The sequence below is a fragment of the Pelophylax lessonae genome (genome assembly GCF_965119305.1).
Source record: "Pelophylax lessonae genome assembly, chromosome: 2".
Classification (NCBI taxonomy): domain Eukaryota; kingdom Metazoa; phylum Chordata; class Amphibia; order Anura; family Ranidae; genus Pelophylax; species Pelophylax lessonae.
In genome coordinates this window covers 407,134,961-407,154,405 of record NC_138769.1, presented here as the reverse complement: position 1 = coordinate 407,154,405, position 19,445 = coordinate 407,134,961, and the positions used below count along the sequence as shown (strand labels likewise).

At 47.5% G+C, this 19,445-nt stretch overlaps 1 protein-coding gene across 2 annotated transcripts in view; it reads right to left on the bottom strand.

Annotated features, from left to right (window-relative positions):
• The window catches only part of TAF1D (TATA-box binding protein associated factor, RNA polymerase I subunit D), a 30,748-nt gene extending 13,250 nt beyond the window's left edge, over nt 1-17,498 (bottom strand). For both annotated transcript variants that reach the window (XM_082248405.1, XM_082248406.1), the window contains exons 1-2: nt 17,216-17,498; nt 3,179-3,554 (exon numbers count right to left, since the gene is read on the bottom strand). In XM_082248405.1, the coding sequence (XP_082104531.1) occupies nt 3,179-3,554; nt 17,216-17,388 (549 nt within the window). In that variant the 5' untranslated portion in view covers nt 17,389-17,498. The remainder of the gene's footprint in view (nt 1-3,178; nt 3,555-17,215) is intronic.
• Nucleotides 17,499-19,445: the final 1,947 nt, after the last annotated feature.

The window sequence follows — 19,445 nt, the reverse complement described above, 5'->3', positions numbered from 1 at the left end:
CAAAGCTGATTGGCTGATGCATAAAAACTGAACGTTGAGAAAAATATTCTTATTCAGATAGGATAGTTAGAAGCAGTTAGGCTTCTTCACGCAAGAAGCAATTTTTTAATCTAAACAGTTTAAATATGTTACCTGCATATTAAACCAGATTTTACAAGATCTTATTGCTGAACAGGCCTCTGTTAAGATGCCCGTAGACCAGCCCTCAAAAATTCCACTCGCCTATTCGCATTTTGCGAGTGGAATTTTGAGGATGGCGAGCTGTACCTGCCGCCGCCGCCGCCGTTAACAGCAGCTGGCGATTACTTTCACTTTCTTTTTTAGAAAAGGATGGGCTCCGGGAGCAGAGCACTGCATCCTGAGCCCACCCATTGTGTGACAATAGCGAATGAGTATTCGCTATTGTCACAGGGATCCTCCTCCTGATCCTCCTACTGGCCAATCAGGAGGCAGGTGTTTCCTGATTGGCCAAAAGGCGAACGATTGTAACTGGCCGAGGAGGAGGACTCGGGAGACACGGAGGACGCACAGGATTGATGAGAAGCCGCCTGCTGCAGGTAAGTGCACGCTGTGATGATCGCTCTGCAATTAAGGGGACATGCTGTGTGATGATCGCTCTGCAATTAAGGGGACATGCTGTGTGATGATCGCTCTGCAATTAAGGGGACATGCTGTGATGATCGCTCTGCAATTAAGGGGTCATGCTGTGGGCACTCTGCAATGAAAGGGGACATGCTGTGATGATCGCTCTGCAATGAAAGGGGTCATGCTGTGGGCGCTCTGCAATTTAAGGGGACATGCTGTGGGCGCTCTGCAATTTAAGGGGACATGCTGCGATCGCTCTGCAATTTAAGGGGACATGCTGCGATCGCTCTGCAATGTAAGGGGACATGCTGTGATCGCTCTGCAATGTAAGGGGACATGCTGTGGGCGCTCTGCAATGTAAGGGGACATGCTGTGGGCGCTCTGCAATGTAAGGGGACATGCAGTGGGCGCTCTGCAATGTAAGGGGACATGCTGTGGGCGCTCTGCAATGTAAGGGGACATGCTGTGGGCGCTCTGCAATGTAAGGGGACATGCTGTGGGCGCTCTGCAATGTAAGGGGACATGCTGTGGGCGCTCTGCAATGTAAGGGGACATGCTGTGGGCGCTCTGCAATGTAGAGGGCGTGTTTAGGGGCGGAGCAGGGTGGGGTTTGGGTGGGGCAACAAGTGGCAAGTAACTCTTAAGGCCTGGCTAGTAGCTCATGACTTGAAATTTTGAGCCCTGCCGTAGACTATTCAGTTTTCCTTCCTTCCACCAAGGGTGGAGAATGCCTCCCACAGCGCTATGGTGTTCTGTGGTGGGGGAGCGCAGAAAGCCTTCCTGGCCTGCAGGAGGCTATTACTAGCAGCTCTAGCCACTGGCAGGATTCACATGTAAAAATATCCCACAGGCGCTCAATAGATTGACTTGGGTGCAATCAGCCTGCCCATAGATGGACCAAACCTTGGCTGGTCCCTTCTGAGCCAGTCAAATTTTGATCCACGTACAGTCAGCTACAGAGAGATTTTTCTTCAATATCTTAAAAAGAAAGGAGTAATCTTACTAATCTAGTGACATAAGACGATGAGGCGACAGTGGTGGGTACTGATAAACTGCACTGATGGCCATGAATGAGACTGCACTGATAAGGCAGCACTGATAAGCTGCCCTGATGGGCACTGATATGTTGCACTGATGGCCACTGAGGAGACTGCAGCACGGATAAGCTGCACTGATGAAGCTACACTGAGAAGGCAGCACTGATAGGCTGCACTAATGGGCACTGATAGGCTGCACTGGTGGCCACCGATGGAGCTGTGCTGATGGCCACATATGAGGCCGCACTGATATGCTGCACTGATATGGCTGCACTGATGGGCACTGATGAGGCTGAACTTATGGAAACTGATGAGGGTGCACCGATGGGCACTGATAGACTGTGGTTGTGGTCTGTGGTTTACAGATGACAGGGCAGGTCATAAACAGGAAGGGGTGTGGCCTTGCTTAAATTAGGTGGTGCCCAAGTTAAGTCAGGCCTAGGGCAGCACAAAACCTAAATACACCACTGCTCCCGAGGACCCAGGAGGGATCCCTAGGCCTCAGGACAGGCATAGGCAGGACAGGGGGCCCTGGCAGGAGACCCCACTAGGTACAGCCCTCCCCCACACAGCCCCGGCAGTGCACCCCCCGGCCCCTATTGCCAGCATAGCGCCCTGCCCCCACCCGGGAGGTGTACCAGACCATCCACACAGCCCCAGCATTAGTGGAGGGGGGGTAGGATGGGGGGACTGGTGAGGGGGGTGCCCAACGGGAAGGAGGGGGTCCGACCATCCCATGGAGGGGCCCGCATCCACCCCAAAACCCTCCAGGGGGAGAGCTACTCACCATACCAGGAACCAGGTGGGCACCGCTCCAGACAGAACCCCTCGCCATCGAAACAGGGGGCTGTCGGCCAAGAAGAGCGCTGCGACTCGGGCTGAGACCTGGTCGTATTCAACCTCGGGAGGCGTTCAACGAACAGGCCAGCCTCCATCTGGTGGGGCTATGTCGTGGCCAACCTAGCACAGAGCTGAGGTCTGCGTGCGCTCGCTGGCCAGACTGGGGTGACCATTGGATCTAGATTATCCAGCCCGTCGCCCAGTCTGGTAGCTGAAAAAGAAAATCTAAAAGAAAAAAAATGTTGCCAGAACCAGAGATCCCAGCATGAAACGAGGTCCTTACTCCTGACTAGGCAGAATAAAATTAAGTACCTATAGCAGAGAGAGGGAGTATACCCCCTGGAACTGCCCATAGGCGTAGCAAGCCTTTTTTTCTGCCTAGTGTTCTACTCCTGTAGGTGGCAATATAACCCAATGGTTAAGAATATCAGTAGCTGTGTCTGTCAAGGAACAAAAGAGAAATTTTGTTTTCTTTGCACTAAAATCCAAATTTTCAGGATAAGCTTTTGGGGTTTATTTCCTTCTTGAAGGTTCAAATGGTACTGCTTGGACCTTGAAGAAGGTGACACAGCCTGAAAGCTTATCCTGAAAATGAGTGTTAGTGCAAATAAAATATCACTGACAGTACTCTATTGCACTTGTTGCAAGTTGCACGAATACAGCTACAATTACCTCAAGTGTGAATAAGAAGAGTATATTTGCTGACAGTTTCTCACCTCATATGCAAAACACAATTTCAAGGATAAGTGTTTTTTTGATGCAAAAGGAAACCTAATTCCACAATGAAGCAATCTGCTTTTCCTTTGTGAGGCAGAAATGGAGTAGAGGGGTTTTCTTTTTTTAAGGACTTTTGGAGGTTGCTTCTTCTCTGAGCACAAATACCTGTTACGTTTTTTTCTCTTCTTCTCCTTATATTTTCTTTTCTTTCTAAAATGATTGTCAAAAATCTCTTTTAAGGTAAGCTTCCTGGGTGGTGGCTCAAAGTCTGAAGACTCATCAGAGTCGGTATGCTGAATTGGAGTGGAATTTTTACATCTTCGCGCTGATTGAGTTCTTGTGGGTGTACAAGGAATCTGATCTTCAAATAAAGCACTGAAACAAAATAGAGAAATCATTCACTATACTGTAAAAAAACATTACAGTCACCGTGCTGCTGAAATTCCAGCAAGAGGCAGGATTGCTAAACTGTTGTGTGACATTAGCCTATATGTTGGGATTGTTTTGCTGTAGCTGATTATTTTAACATAGATGTCCTGAAGTAGCAACCATTTAAAAACATATGAAATTAAATTGCATTCCAATAGAGCATATATTTGCCTTAAAGCAGGGCATATCAAGGAGAATAACAGAATTTTTGTAAAATCTTACCTGTAAAATTCCTTTCTCGGAGTCCTCCGACAGTCGCCGCCTCTTCATATTCGTCACTAATGGGGTTATTGACCTTTGCTCCGTAGGAGTAGCTAGGCAACAGAATATATTAATATCAAAGCTTTTAACATATCCCACCCCCAGGGGGTGGTCCCCTCAGTCCATACCTCCCTGCTTCCTGCATTTCCAACTCAGTTTCAGTAGCATAGCAGTAGAGTACATAAACAAACCCCAAAAGAGGGGCGGGGGCGGCGACTGTCGGAGGACTCAGAGAAAGGAATTTTACAGGTAAGATTTTACAAAAATTCCGTTTTCTCTTACGTCCTCCGACAGTCGCCGCCTCTTCATATTCGTCACTAATGGGGACGTCCCATAGCAGTGTAGACATGAGGGGTGGGAAAAAAGCAGCCGCGCCTAAAGCAACGCAGTACCCACATCAGAGAAAGGAACCTTACCAAAGTAAGAGAACCAACTGGGCAACAGGAAAAACGTTCTCAACAGGAGCAACAACCCAGGAAAAAACAAGTAACCTAGGGGTAAAAACACCCCAACAACCAAGGGCCCAAACAGGGGACCCTAAGGCACTGCCGCACTAAGAACCTTGCGGCCAAAGGAAGCATCTGCCGATGCCTGAACATCCACTTTGTAAAATTTCGAGAAAGCGTGAACGGACGACCAAGTCGCCGCCTTACACACCTGGGCCACAGAAGCCTGATGACGATAGGCCCAAGACGTACTCAGAGACCTGGTAGAGTGCGCCTTCACAGGAAAAGGAGGAACCTTCCCCTTCAAAGCATAGGCTTGCACAATGGTCTGTCTGATCCATTTGGCGATGGTCGCAGCCGACGCCGCCATGCCCTTCCGAGGTCCCTCAGGAAGGACAAAGAGAGAATCCGACTTGCGAAAGGATTTAGTCGAAGACAGGTAAACCCTGATTGCCCTAACAACATCCAAGGAATGCAAAGCCACCTCCTTCGGATGCTTAGGCTTCGCACAAAGCGAAGGCAGAACAATATTCTCATTGAGGTGAAATTCCGAAATCCTCTTCGGAAGAAAAGACGGGTTAGGTCGCAAGACCACCTTATCCAAGTGAATCACCAAATACGGAGATTTGCAGGACAAGGCCGCCAATTCCGACACCCTGCGAGCCGAAGTGATCGCCACTAAGAAGGCAACCTTCTTGGACAACAGAGACAACGAGATCTCCCTGATATTTTCAAAAGGAGCATGTTGCAACACGGACAGAACAAGGTTCAAATCCCATGGAGGCAAAGGCTCCCTCCTAGGAGGGACCAAATGTCGCACCCCTTGAACAAAGGTGCTAACCAAAGAGTTAGACGCCACAGGGCGTTGAAGGAGAACGGCCAGCGCAGAAATCTGACCCTTAATCGTGGCCAACGCCAAACGCTGGTCCACGCCCGTTTGAAGGAAAGCCAACACTCTCGACACCGAGTACGAGCGAGGGTAATACCCCCTGGACTCACACCAGGCAAAGTAAGCCTTCCAAGTACGGTAGTAAATCTTCCCCGAAGAGGCCTTCCTAGGCTTGATCAAAGTGGGAATGACCTCAGGGGAGAGACCCCTATCCTTCAGGACCTGGCTTTCAACAGCCAGGCCGTTAAAGCCAGCGACTGTAAAGCAGGATGGAATATCGGTCCTTGAGACAGGAGATCTTCTCGAAGTGGCAGACGCCACGGAGCGTCGACCGCCAGATTCACGAGGTCTGCATACCAAGACCGGCGAGGCCAGTCCGGTGCCACCAGAATCACCGTGTGCAGTTACGAGGCCAACCTGCGAAGGAGCCTGGACAGCAGCTGAATCGGTGGAAAGGCATACATCAGGCGATACTAATGCCAGGGCGCCACTAACGCGTCTGAGGCGTCTGCCCCAGGATCGCGCGTCATTGCCACAAACCTTTCCACCTTGTTGTTTAGACGAGACGCGAACAGGTCCACATCTGGGGACCCCCACTTCGCGCACAACATCTGGAAGACATCCGGGTGAAGGGACCATTCTCCCTGGTCCAGGGTCTGGCGGCTCAGATAATCCGCCTGCCAGTTCTCCACCTCCGGAATGTGAACTGTAGATATCGCCGGGACGTGCGTCTCAGCCCAAGACAGAATGTCGGCTACTTCCCGAGCCGCCCGGGCACTCCTGGTGCCCCCTTGGTGGTTGATGTAGGCCACCGCTGTGGCATTGTCCGTCTGTACCCGAACTGGACAGCCCTGAAGCCTGTCCGTCCAACGCAGAAGACAGAGATTTATCGTCCGCAATTCCAGAATGTTGATCGGAAAGGAGGATTCCTCCTCCGACCAAGTTCCCTGGGCGGACAGAACGCCCAGAACACCACCCCAGCCCGACAGGCTGGCATCCGTGGTGATCACTGTCCACGACAAAGGACGAAAGGACTTGCCCCCCCGACACCGCCGGGGACTGGAGCCACCACAAAAGACCCCTTCGGGTGAGATGGCTCAACGACAGCCGCAGATCCAAAGATCGCGGACGCCCGTCCCACTTGGCCAGGACCTCCGCCTGAAGCTCCCGTGTGTGAAACTGGGCGAAGGGAATCGCCTCGAAGGCCGAAACCATCAATCCCAGACACCTCATACACGTCCAGAGGGACGAGCACTGATTGTCCCTGAGGGACCTGACTTCGCACTGAAGTGTCCGAAGCTTTTCTTCCGGCAGGAAGACCTTCGCTTGAACAGAGTCCAGAATCATCCCCAGGTAGGGAAGACGAACCGACGGACACAACGTGGACTTTGGAAAATTTATCGTCCAGCCGAATTCCTGCAGAGTCTGCATCGTGATGGACAGGTCGTCCACCAGGCCCTGACTGGTCGAGGACCGAATCAGAATATCGTCCAGATACCCCAGGACAGAAATGCCCTGGGCCCTCAATAAGGCCAGAACCGGCGCAAGCACCTTGGTGAAAACCCGCGGAGCCGAAGCGAGACCAAAGGGTAACGCCACGAATTGGTAATGATCCTCCGCAATGGCAAATCGAAGATGCCTCTGGTGACCCTCGAAGATGGGAATGTGAAGGTATGCATCCTTCAAGTCGATGGAGGCCATGAATTCCCCCGGCACCAGGGCAGCCACCATCGATCGCAGGGATTCCATGTGGAACTTGCGAACCCGCACAAAGCGGTTCAGAGCTTTCAAGTCCAGAATCGGACATACCTTGCCCTCCTTTCTGGGCACAGTGAACAGATTGGAATAGAACCCCCGAAATCTGTCCCGATGAGGCACCGGGACCACCACTCCCTGGGCTCGCAGGTCCCGCACCGCCAGGTGCAGATCCTGCAAGCGCTCCGGAGCCAGCTGAAGGTTTGAGGGGAAAAATCTGCCCGCCGGCCGAGAGAGAAACTCGATCTTGTATCCAGATCGAACGATTTCCTGAACCCACCTGTCCCGAACGCGGTCCAGCCAGGGTTGAAGAAAACCGAGCAAACATCCCCCCACCCCAGAAACGGGTGAGGGCGCCCCTTCAGGCCGCATTGTTATGGGCAGCGGAACCGGACTGGCCGGACTTCTGCTTACCCGACCACGGCTTCTTCTGGGAGCCTTGGCCTTTGAAGGGCTTGCCCTTATAGTGCGACCGAAAGGCACGAAAGGACCCCTGAGAGGGCCTAAAAGAGGCATTCTTCTTACCACGAACAAACTTATTCTTGTGAGATTGGGGCAAAAGAGTGCTTTTACCCCCAGAAATACCCTTTATCAGAGTATCCAAAGATTTGCCAAAAAGGCGAGATCCCGCGTAGGGAAAATTAGCCAAAGTCTTGCGGGAAGATTGGTCAACAGACCAACATTTCAGCCATATCAGGCGACGGTTCAAGACCGCCACACTAGAAAGACGCGCAGCCAAAGGGACCAAATCCAGGTCCGCATCACACAAATACATGACACCCTGATGAATCTGATCCACCATAGCCAAAGTTGTCGGCGGGGCAGAGTCAGCCACCAGGGTACGCCTGAGCACCTGCGTCCAATCCGCAATAGCCTGGGCTGCCATAATGGAAGCAAAAATAGGCTTCAGCATAGAGCCAGCAACCATATAAGCATGACGGGCCAGAGATTCCAACCTCCTGTCCGTCGGGTCCCGGAACACCGGGGTATCCTCAGCAGGAATCGCAGTGGATTTATTCAAAATCGCCACCGCGTGATCCACCTGAGGCGGCACACACCAACGCTCATCAGTAGCTGGTGTAAAGGGATACCGCAGCTTGAACCTACTCGGCACAGCAAAAGGCTTCTTTAAATTGCGCCATTGCTCATCAACCGCGCGCTGAAATTCCGTAGAGCAAGGAAAAACCTGCGATGTTTTGCGTTTCCTTTGCGTCCCATAAGAGGACATCAAAGCAGGAGGACATGGTTCATCCTGCAAATGCAGCGTTTGTTTGATAGAAGCAGCCAACTCATCCATGATTGCAAGCTCTTCAGACGAGCCAGGGGGAGAATTATCAACCCCTTCCACCTCAGCCTCCCCGTCAGACCCCACAAGGTCTAGGGATGAGTGAGACCCTGAGAAGGGCACTCCAGCCATAGCAGCCCCATCGCCCTCTGAATCAGAGGAAATAGACACCCTGGGCCATTTTGTGGATCGATCAGCCACCAGCATCTGCACTTGAGCAGCTAAGTTTGCCACAATAGTGGCCAGATCAGCCCCCTCGGGGGAAGCAGCAGCCCCTTGGCCCCCCACCAAGGTGGGAGGAAACTTGCAATCCTGAGAATCCATGCCCCAGCAAAAAAACTAATAAAGGGTACTGCCCCTTTAAGATCGCGGCGAGCGTAGCCCACCGCACCCACTGAATACACCGACCCCCACAGGGACAAGAAACTGGGCAAGGAATACAGGAAAAATGGGAAGATAAAAACCTGTAGAGATCACACAGGCTGCTGCACCGATCGCTGTCCCAGAGCAAAAGGAAGTGATGCAAGACCGACCGTCCCTATGAAGCCTATGCAAGGCTACACAAACATGGCCCCTCGGCTGAGGGATCCCAGGGAAAACAGAACATGGCGCCGACATGTGGCCAGATCGATCGCCGCTCAAAATGGCGGCGTTTGGCGCCAAAAACGCTGTGCAGTACCTCACAGGACCTGCCACCATGATATTGCCCCAAAAAAATGGCGGATCGCCGCAGCGATCGCCTCACAGCATGCTGAAAATCTGACTGCTTCACAAAGACACCCAGCAGAGCGGGAGAGCCCCCCCCTTCACAGCCCACACACACAGGCAGCAAGTTCACACAGGAACTGACAGGGAGCACAGCAGCCACACAGACATGCAGGGTCACACAGTCCCAGACTGACACCCAAATAGACAGGTCCCCACATAGAGTTACACTTACCAGTCCGGATGGGGTGGGGAGCCCGCTCCAGCGACCAAACCGCTGCACTGAGGACAGGGAGTGTCGCAAGCATGACGCAACGGAACCGCGGTGCGAAACCGCAATGGCGTCCAGTGAGGTAGCCACCTCACCGATAGCATCCCTGCATCGAACAGGGATGGGTCGTTCAATGTGCCAGGGCAAAACCTAAGCTGAACACTCGATGGCAGGCTGGGAAGCCCCTGCCCTGAGCCCTGGGAACCAGGGCGGCCAGACTGAGACCCAGCACCGCACGATTATCTTCATCAGAAGAACTAACTAACGCTGAAAATAAAACAGCTAAGTAAAAGAAAGAGAAAAAACTTCAAATAAAATCAAAAAGAGAAAAGAAGCTGAGACTGAGAGCCCCAGCACAGGAACAACCTGCATACTCCTGAGCTAGGCATAAGAAACTGAGTTGGAAATGCAGGAAGCAGGGAGGTATGGACTGAGGGGACCACCCCCTGGGGGTGGGATATGTTAAAAGTTTTGATATTAATATATTCTGTTGCCTAGCTACTCCTACGGAGCAAAGGTCAATAACCCCATTAGTGACGAATATGAAGAGGCGGCGACGTAAGAGAAATCACACTTTTTATCTAGCTCTTCAGATTGCACACCGAATATTCCACTTAACTTAACCTCGTGCGAGGCTGACCTACAGCAGTTGAGCAGTCGTTCACAGATGCCCAAAGGGATAGAATATTACACCTTGCTCATATCTCCTCATGATCCTCCAAAACGGCTGGGATGAACTTTAGGTTGCTGTCATGTTTGCATTAGTCCCCGTCTAAGTTACATAAGTTATTACCGAATTATCCATCTCTTTGCTGTAGAGGATGCGGCTTAGAGGCCACACATGCTCATATATGGAGGACATGTTCTCTCATACACCCATATTGGTCTTCCACTTGGTCTCGAATGCAATCAGTTCCTGATGACCCTTGGGTAGTTCTACTTCTCTAAACCCATAGGCTCATACAAACGCTCCATTATTACCCATTTAAATTAATGCAGCCAAATCTTTGATCCCTTTATATTGGAAATGGCAACAAGTGCCACCCAAAAAAAAAAAACTGGATTTTTGACTTACCGTAAAATCCTTTTCTCTTACGTTCATTGACGGACGCAATTCTGTCTGATTCATATCAGTAAGGTAATACAGGAGTAGGACACTAGGCAGAAAAAAGTTCTGACTACGGATATGGGCAGTCCCGGAGGGTATACCCTCTCTGTTCCTGCATAGGATGCCAGTTTTGTATCAAAGCAGTGTCAGAAAAGTAACACCAACCCAACTCAAAATAGAGGGGCGGGTACTGCGTCCGTCAATGAACTTAAGAGAAAAGAATTTTACGGTAAGTCAAAAATCCAGTTTTCTCTATCGTTCATTGACGGATGCAGTTCTCTCTCTCTGATTCATCAGTAGGGACGTCCCAAAGCAGTGCCATAGAATGAGGGGTGGGAACAGCAGAAAAGAACAAGTCCCCAAGGCCAAACATAGCCGACCAGGCAACATAGGACTCAGCAGCAGAAAACTCGCAAACAGAGGGTCTAAAAGAACCGACTGCACCAAATCAAGGTCCCCAGTGTGTGACGGAGGTCTGGAGCCACGAGAAAGGCCGGAAACTCTTCCGCCTCGATCCTGCGAAAAATTCTTGGCAGCAACTTGGGAGGAGGAAAGGCAGACCACAGCTGAGACTGACCTTGGCCCATCCGTGAGCAGGCACACACGACCATGCCGGCGGCAGTCGTGCGCAGGCGACCATGTGAAACTCCACGGCATCGTTCAAGTTGAACCTAGCGAATGTTCTTGCCCACGACAGAACCCATGGTGCCACCATTGCACCCGCCAGAAGGTCCCGGGAGCGGGCCACAAACCGCAGCACTATCCTGTAGATGCAACGCCAACAGGTCCACGTCTGGAGTGCCCCCAACGAAGGCACAACTGCGGATAACCTCTCCGGGTGAAGGGACCATTCCCCTGCATTCAAGGCCTGTCGACTAAGGCAATCTGCCCGCCAAGGTTTCCACACCTGAAAAGGGAACAGCGGAAGAGCTGGAACATGGTCCCCATACAGTTATAATCACTCCCCTAGGCTCACATTTAACCCCTTGATCATCCACAGTGTTAACCCCTTCCCTGCCAATGTCATAACAGTAACAGTGCATATTTTTAGCACTAATTACTGTAGTAATGTCACTGGTCCCCCCAAAAGTGTCAAAAATGTCAGTTAGGGGGTCCAATCTGTCTGCCGCGATGTCACAGTCCCGCAAAAATCGCAGATCGCCGCCGTTACTAGTAAAAAAAAAAAACAATAAAAATCACATAAATCTTTCCCGTAGTTAGTAGACACGATAACGTTTGTGCAAACCAATCAAAATACGCTTATTGCGATTTTTTTTTACCAAAAATATGTAGCAGAAAACAAATTGGCCTACAATGTTAAAAAAAATTGAAGTGAAAATGATTGTTTTTTTTCCAGAATTGTCACTTTTTTTGTTTAAAAAAAAAAAAAAAAAAAAGAAATAAAAAAATAAATAAAAAATAAAAAAAATCGCACAGGTGATCACCAAAAGAAAGCTGTATTTGTGGGGAAAAAAAAAATGCATCAATTTGGGTACAGCGTTGCACGACTGCGCAATTGTCTGTTAAAGTAACGCAGTGCCAAATCGCAAAAAAATGGCCTGGTCATTAAGGGGGCAAAACCTTCCGGTCCAGAAGTGGTTAAACTAGCATCAAATATCACCCCTAGATGTTTCAATTTAGACTGAAGCTCAAGTATAGTGCCATTTATAGATAAGCTATGCTGGCCTTAAATAATTGATGGGGAGTGTCAATAAACATGACAGTTTAATTAAAGGAAGTTGTGTGCCATCCAAGTTTTTAAATCCTAAATACAGATAGGAGAGAAGCAGTCAAAGTAGAATCTGGTTTAGTGTGGATGTATATCTGAGTGTCATCAGCACAGAAGTGATAATTGAGCCCATGTGATCTAAGCAGTTGGCCAAGTGGAAACATGTAAATGCTAAAATGCAAGGGACCCAAGATTGAGCCCTGAGGAACACCATACTAGACTGGACCAACATCAGACTGAATTCCACCAAGAGATGCAAAGTGACAGCGATCAGTAAGGTATGACTTGAAGAGGAAGTAAACCCTCTGAAAAAAAATGAGAAAAAAAAAAAAACCGAGTAAAGGACATAATGAGCTAGTATGCATCGCATACTAGCTCATTATGAAGTTAATTACTTTAAAACTAAGCCCCCGCAGTGCCGCCCGCTCAGCGACAGGACGGCCGACATGTGCATTATGAATTTAATTACTTCAAAACGAAGCCCCCGCAGTGCCACCCGCTCAGCGACAGGACGGCCGACATGTGCATTATGAATTTAATTACTTCAAAACGAAGCCCCCGCAGTGCCGCCCGCTCAGCGACAGGACGGCCGACATGTGCATTATGAATTTAATTACTTCAAAACGAAGCCCCCGCAGTGCCGCCCACTCAGCGACAGGACGGCCGACATGTTCGGCCTTCCTGCTTCCTGGTTCACGTCCTCCGGCCATCTGATGGCCGGAGGCACGATTACATCACTCCCGTGCATGCGCGCGGGAGCCGCCGTTAACGAATCAGGGCTCTGAAGGAACGGCATGGGTGGCCGTTCCTTCAGAGCGCATGCGCCGATGACATCATCGGCTGCATGCACTGTAAATATCTCCTAAACGGTGCATGTTAAGGAGATAGTTATAGCACCTATAGGTAAGCCTTAACCACCGGAGGATTTTGCTGTCTTACGTCCAGGCCACTTTTTGCGATTCGGCGCTCTGCGACTTTAACTGACAATTGCGTAGTCGTGCGACGCCATACCCAAACAAAATTTACGTCTTTTTTTCTTACAAACAGAGCTTTCTTGTGGTGGTATTTGATCACCTGTGCGATTTTTACTTTTTGCGCTATAAACAAAAAAAAGAGCGTTTATTTTGAAAAAATAATGTTTTTAACATTTTTTTTATATGAAATCCCCCCCCCCAAAAAAAAATGAAAAAAATCTAAATTTTTGGCCAATTTGTTTTCTGCTACCTATGTTTGGTAAAAAAAAAAAAAAATCACAATAAGCGTATTTTTATTGGTTTGTGCAAAAGTTATTGCGTTTACTAACTAAGGGAAAGATTTCTGTCATTTTTGGTGTTTTTTTTAACGCATAATGGCGGCGATCTGCGATTTTTTTTTTTGCGGGACTGCGACATTGCGGCGGGCAGATCGGACCCTTGACTGACATTTTTGACACTTTTGGGGGTACCAGTGACATTACTGCAGTAATCAGTGGTATATATATGCACTGTTATTGTAAAAAATGACACTGGCAGGGAAGGGGTTAATTTTATTGGAGAGGGAGGGGTTAATGTATGCCTGGTGCTTACTAACGTGTGGGGGGGGGGGGGGGGGGAGGTGACTGATTGAGTCAGGGACAGATCGCATGTTCAGCTATGCTGAACCATGCTATCTGTCCCTGCCTGTCACTTAGGAGATCCGCCCGCTCTGTTTACACAAGCGGGCGGATCTCCAAACTCGATTCCCCGACGATCGGGGAAGAGCGGCGGCAATCGCCGCCGGTCCTCCCCTGGCCCGACTCCCGCTGTGACTGAAAACAGCAGGAGCGAGCCTCCGGCAGCGCGCGTGCGCCGCCCACAAGGGGCGGAGTCCAGCGACGTATGTCTACGTCGCTGGAGGATAACGAGCCACATTGCTGCAGTAGCAGCAATGTGAGCAGAGTTAAAGTGGTTTTAATATAGGCTTACTTATAGGTAAAAGTCTTTACAACCACTTTAATCTATTTCAGAGCCAATTCTGAGACTCCAAATATGGTTTCAAGGTGAGAAAGTAAAATATTGTTGTCTACGGTATAAAAGGAAGAACTAAAATCCAGTAGAATAAGAATAGTTAGCATGTTAGAATCAGAAGCGAACAGAAGCTTGTTCGTGATTTTGATCAAGGTAGTTTCTGAGCTGTGGAGTTGCCGAAAAGCAGATTAGAGAGGTTCAATTAGGTTATTTTAAGCCAGGTGATTATGTAACTGAGATATCACAGCCCGCTCAAGGATCTTGGCAAGATATTGGGCAAAAGTTGCTTAAAGCGGAGTTCCGGGCACAAAAACGATATTTTTTTTTTGTGCCCGTCCGCTAGTTCAGCCTAACCTAAAAAGGAATTGGATAGTTAGATTTTTTTTTTTTTTTTAAAAACTCACCTTGTAATTGAAGATCGTAAATACTCACCTCAGGGTACTTCCTCCCTCGGAGCCGCGGCTCACCCCGTCACTTCCTGCGCTGCGATGATTCCTGGGAGCTAAACGTCATCGCTCCCAGGAATCAATGCGACGGCACCGGCCCCGCTCGTCACTTCCGGGCGACGCCGCAATCCCCTGCTAAACAGCTTCTGGGCATGCCCAGAAGCTGTTTAGGAATGCGGCGCCGCGCCGGAAGTGACGAAAGGGGCCGGTGCGGCGCATTCTGGGAGAAGAAGACGCGGAAGAAGACGCAGAAGAGGACCGCGCCGGCTTCAGCTGCCCACAAGAGAGATGGAAACGCTATGGAAGAAATTTTATAAGTAAGTATTTCTTCAAAAAGGTAAGTGCGAACCGGGACAGATCAGAGGCTAGCCATTGTGGAATGTGCTAGCCCTGACTGTCCCGGGGGTATGTTCATTAAAAAATGACATCTGTGCCCGGAACTCCGCTTTAAATCCAGAGCCATATTTTTTTTTTTTTTAGGTTCCGGTTGATGGCGGCAGTTTTGAGGATTGTTGGTACAAAACAGGTGCCAAGGCAGTAATTTATGATATTGAGAATAATTGGGCATAGAGAACTAGATCATGATTTAAATAAAATGGGTGGGAATAATATCAAGTATGTAGGTGAAAGATTTCATATTCGAGACCAATTTAATCAGGGATCTAGAGTCAAGTAGAGAGAACTGGGAGAGAGAAGAACCAGTAAAACTGGGTGGGTCAGGACGTGGGGTGGAAGAAACAGGTGGTATGGTAAGAATCTGGTGCCTTTTTTGTCAACTTTTGAGGAGAAAAAGAGCTGTGTTGAAGCTGGTAATGTGGAGGGACAGCAAGGTTTTAATATTCTGTCAATGGTGCAAAAGAGCTGTCTAGGGTTGCTAAGATTATTTTCAATGGCATGGGAGAAATAGTTTGATCTAGCAGTCTCAATTTGACCCTTATAGACGCACAAATGGTCCTTCCAAACCCCATGATGAACAGTCAGGCTAGAACGGCGCCACCTGCGCTCCAGTCTCCGCGTGACTGCCTTCATTAAAGTGATTGTAAATATTTTTTAAAATAAAAATAACAAACATGTTATACTTACCTACTCTATCTCGTCAGGTATCGGACGTTCAACCTGCACCTGGGAAGACGTCACCGATGACGAAATGCGTCAGAATTGGCGGTTACTGAAGACAACACGCTTGCTTAGCCATCACTCACGGTGTTCCTTTCTCAAGAGCTGACAGTCTGCTATTGTTTTACTTGTTTGTGCCTGTTTACAACTCATTGAAGGTACTTTTTATATATTTTACATAAAAGAGATTTAAATGTTAGCAGGCTTCACTATACTTGTTCATTTTTTTTATTCTCGATCCATTTGGAGCTGCTGCTGAGCAGCCCCCGCCTATCTCAGAATGTGGGTTACTTTGTACATTTATGACCATTATAATTTATGGTCTATGCTATCTGGTAAGAAGTGTGTGCTAAGTGTTGGCGCTTGGTGGTGGATTTCATCAATCAACGTTACTTATACACTTTTTTGCGCTTTATGGACACTCTTGTTTAATATTGAAAATAAGTTTTTCTTTGAAAGAACATTTTTTATGTTCACCTAAAACTGCATTTTGCATCTATTTCATTATATCACTTTCAGAAAATTGATTTTTTTTCAATGATATATTTTGCTCATAATTTATTCACTGCATTTTTTGTTGTTTTCATGCCACATTATTTACCATATGATTATTCATGATTGCACTACAGGCGGTCCACGGGTTACCAACATCTGACTCCTACTTACAAACGGAGGGAGACAACAGGAAGTGAGAGGAAATCTACCTCTAGGAAGGTAAATTCACTCCTGTAAGAGTTATCATGGGAAAAAGGTGTCCCTACTGAAGCTTTATCACCAATCCTTGCTTCCTCAACAACCCAAAATTTTCAAAATCCAGTTGTCATAGGGACAGAAAGTGAGATGACATCTTCTGAACAGGGGCACAGACAGCAAAACAAACGATACATGGGTGTTAACCCTTCTGTATACTATCCAACAAAACTTAAAAATGACTTTTTTGGCTAGAACTACACTTAAAGCAGTAGTATACTCTAAAAAAAAAAAAAAAAAAAAAAAAATCCTGCAAGACAAAAAGGCATAATGAGCTAGTATGCATCGCATACTAGCTCATTATGAAATACTTACCTTAAAACGAAGCCCCGACACGGACCCCCGGACGCCGCTGTGGGAGCGGACATGATCCCTCGGCGTCTCTTCCGGGTTCGGCGGCTCCGGCGCTGTGAGTGGCCGGAGCCGTGATGACGTCACCCCGGGGTTTTAACTTTCCGGCAACTTCAGAGCGCATGCGCTGCTAGCGTCAGCAGCTGCATGCAGTGCAAATATCTCCTAAACCGTGCAGGTTTAGGAGATATTAATTGTCCCTACAGGTAAGGCTTACCTGTAGTTAAAAGTCACAAAAATCGGTATACTACCACTTTAAAAAATGTACCTGTTCCGACCTACAAACAAATTCAACATAAGAACAAACCATCAGACCCTATCTGGTTTGTAACCTGGGGACCGCCTGTATTAGGATTTAGCGCGGCTTCTTATTTTTATTCATCCAACTTCAGCTTGTTCAATTAGGCTTTGACAAAAAAAAAAAACCTGGAAGCGGATTGTCTTCTATGCAGAGCTGCACCAGTCTTTGCACTCTCCAGTTTTCGAAAATCGACCCTACATTGTCCTTACCTGTTGTCATTCTGGCTTGAAATGTCTGCTTCATGTGGGATGATGACCTGATCATGTTCTCCATCATGTTCTGTATGTTCTTGGTCACTAAATAACTCTTGGCTTTGAGGAAAATCAACACTAGGGTCACCAGAACCATTTCCTTGTATATGTTGTGCATGAAAATGATCCATCTCTCATTCTCTTTAGCATTTAGATGTTTATGCTGAACACCATCACCAAAATACTTCCATAACGTGTTGAAGCTCTTCAGCTTTTTTTGTTTTGTTTTTATGCAGATGGGTTTTTGCGTCAAACTGTTCAAAGAAAAAGCAAAATACACACGTATATAAAATACATAAATGATAAGATCACACTTACATAAAATAAACATTACATACAATAATGAGAACACGTGGTTCATTTTCAAGCGATCCCTCAAAGAATCTTATACTTCTGGTCCTATCACTTCTCCATTCACCACTGGGAGCAATAAATCTGAGTTTATGCTCAATTTTAGCCAAACGTTAAAAAGAACTTTTAACTTTTTCCCTGTGGCACAGTGGCCAATTACCGAGCTAATTACCAAGCAACAGAAGAAGAGTTATGTGATCCACTACACCCAGGAGTAATGTCATTCCCTGCATCAGAATAATGGGGGGGGGGGGGGGGGGTGAAAGGAAAGGGAGTCTATACATGAGGGCAGTGCTTGACAAACTTGGTTTGAATCTAGGAGCCAGCTAAAAAAGTTAGGAGCCAGTTTTTTTTTTTTTTTTAAATAACAAAGCTTATGGGTGAAACATGTAATGTCCCAGAAGGTGAACTTCTCCTTTAACCCTTTCACAGCCAGAGCAGTTTTTTTTTTGCATTTTCTTCACACGTTTAAAAAAATCATTTTAGGTTGGAAGATTACATAAAACCCCCAAACAATATATATTTTCTGAAAGCAGACACCCTAGAAAATTAAATAGTGGTCGTTCCAATTTTTTATGTCACGCCATATTACCACAAATGTCTAGTAAACACACATTTTAGTAAAAAACACATTAACCACTTAAGCCCCGGAATATTTTACCCCCCTTTCTGACCAGGGGGTATTTTGCGATTCAGCACTGCGTGACTTTAACGGACAATTGCGCGGTCGTGCGATGCTGTACCTAAACGAATTTGACGTCCTTTTTTTCCCACAAACAGAGCTTTCTTTTGGTGGTATTTGATCACCTGTGCGATTTTTTGATCATGCGCTATAATAAAAAAAAAAAAAAAGAAAAAAAAAAAAAAAAGAAAAAGAGCGACAATTTTGCAAAAATAATATTTTTTTCACATTTTTTTATATAAAATTCCCCCCAAAAAAATGTAAAAATCAAATTTTTTTTACATTTTTGGCCAATTTGTTTTCTGCTACCTATGTTTGGTAGAAAAAAAAAAATCACAATAAGCGTATTTTGATTGGTTTGCGCAAAAGTTATTGGGAAAAGGGAAAGATTGTCATTTTTGTTATTTTTTTTTTTTTAACGAGTAATGGCGGCGATCTGCATTTTTTTTGCAGGACTACGACATTGTGGCAGACAGATCGGACCCTTGACTGACATTTTTGACACTTTTGGGGGTACCAGTGACATTACTACAGTAATCAGTGCTATACATATGCACTGTTACTGTAAAAATGACACTGGCAGGGAAGGGGTTAACTTTATTAGAGATGCAGTGACATCCATGACTATGAAAATTGTAGAGTCACACTTCAAGAGGTAGTCACCTGAAATGGTCTTCCAACAGTCTTGAAGGAGTTCCCAGATATGCTTAGCACTTGTTGGCCCTTTTGCCTTCACTCTGCGGTCCAGCTCACCCCAAACCATCTCGATTGGGTTCAGGTGCGGTGACTGTGGAGGCCAGGTCATCTGGCGCAGCACCCCATCACTCTCCTTCTTGGTCAAAAAGCCCTTACACAGCCTGGAGGTGTGTTTGGGGTCATTGTCCTGTTGAAAAATAAATGATGGTCCAACTAAAGGCAAACCGGATGGAATAGCATGCCGCTGCAAGATGCTGTGGTAGCCATGCTGGTTCAGTATGCCTTCAATTTTGAATAAATCCCCAACAGTGTCACCAGCAAAGCACCCCCACACCATCACACCACCTCCTCCATGCTTCACGGTGGGAACCAGGCATGTGGAGTCCATCCGTTCACCTTTTCTGCGTCACACAAAGACACGGTGGTTGGTACCAAAGATCTCAAATTTGGACTCATCAG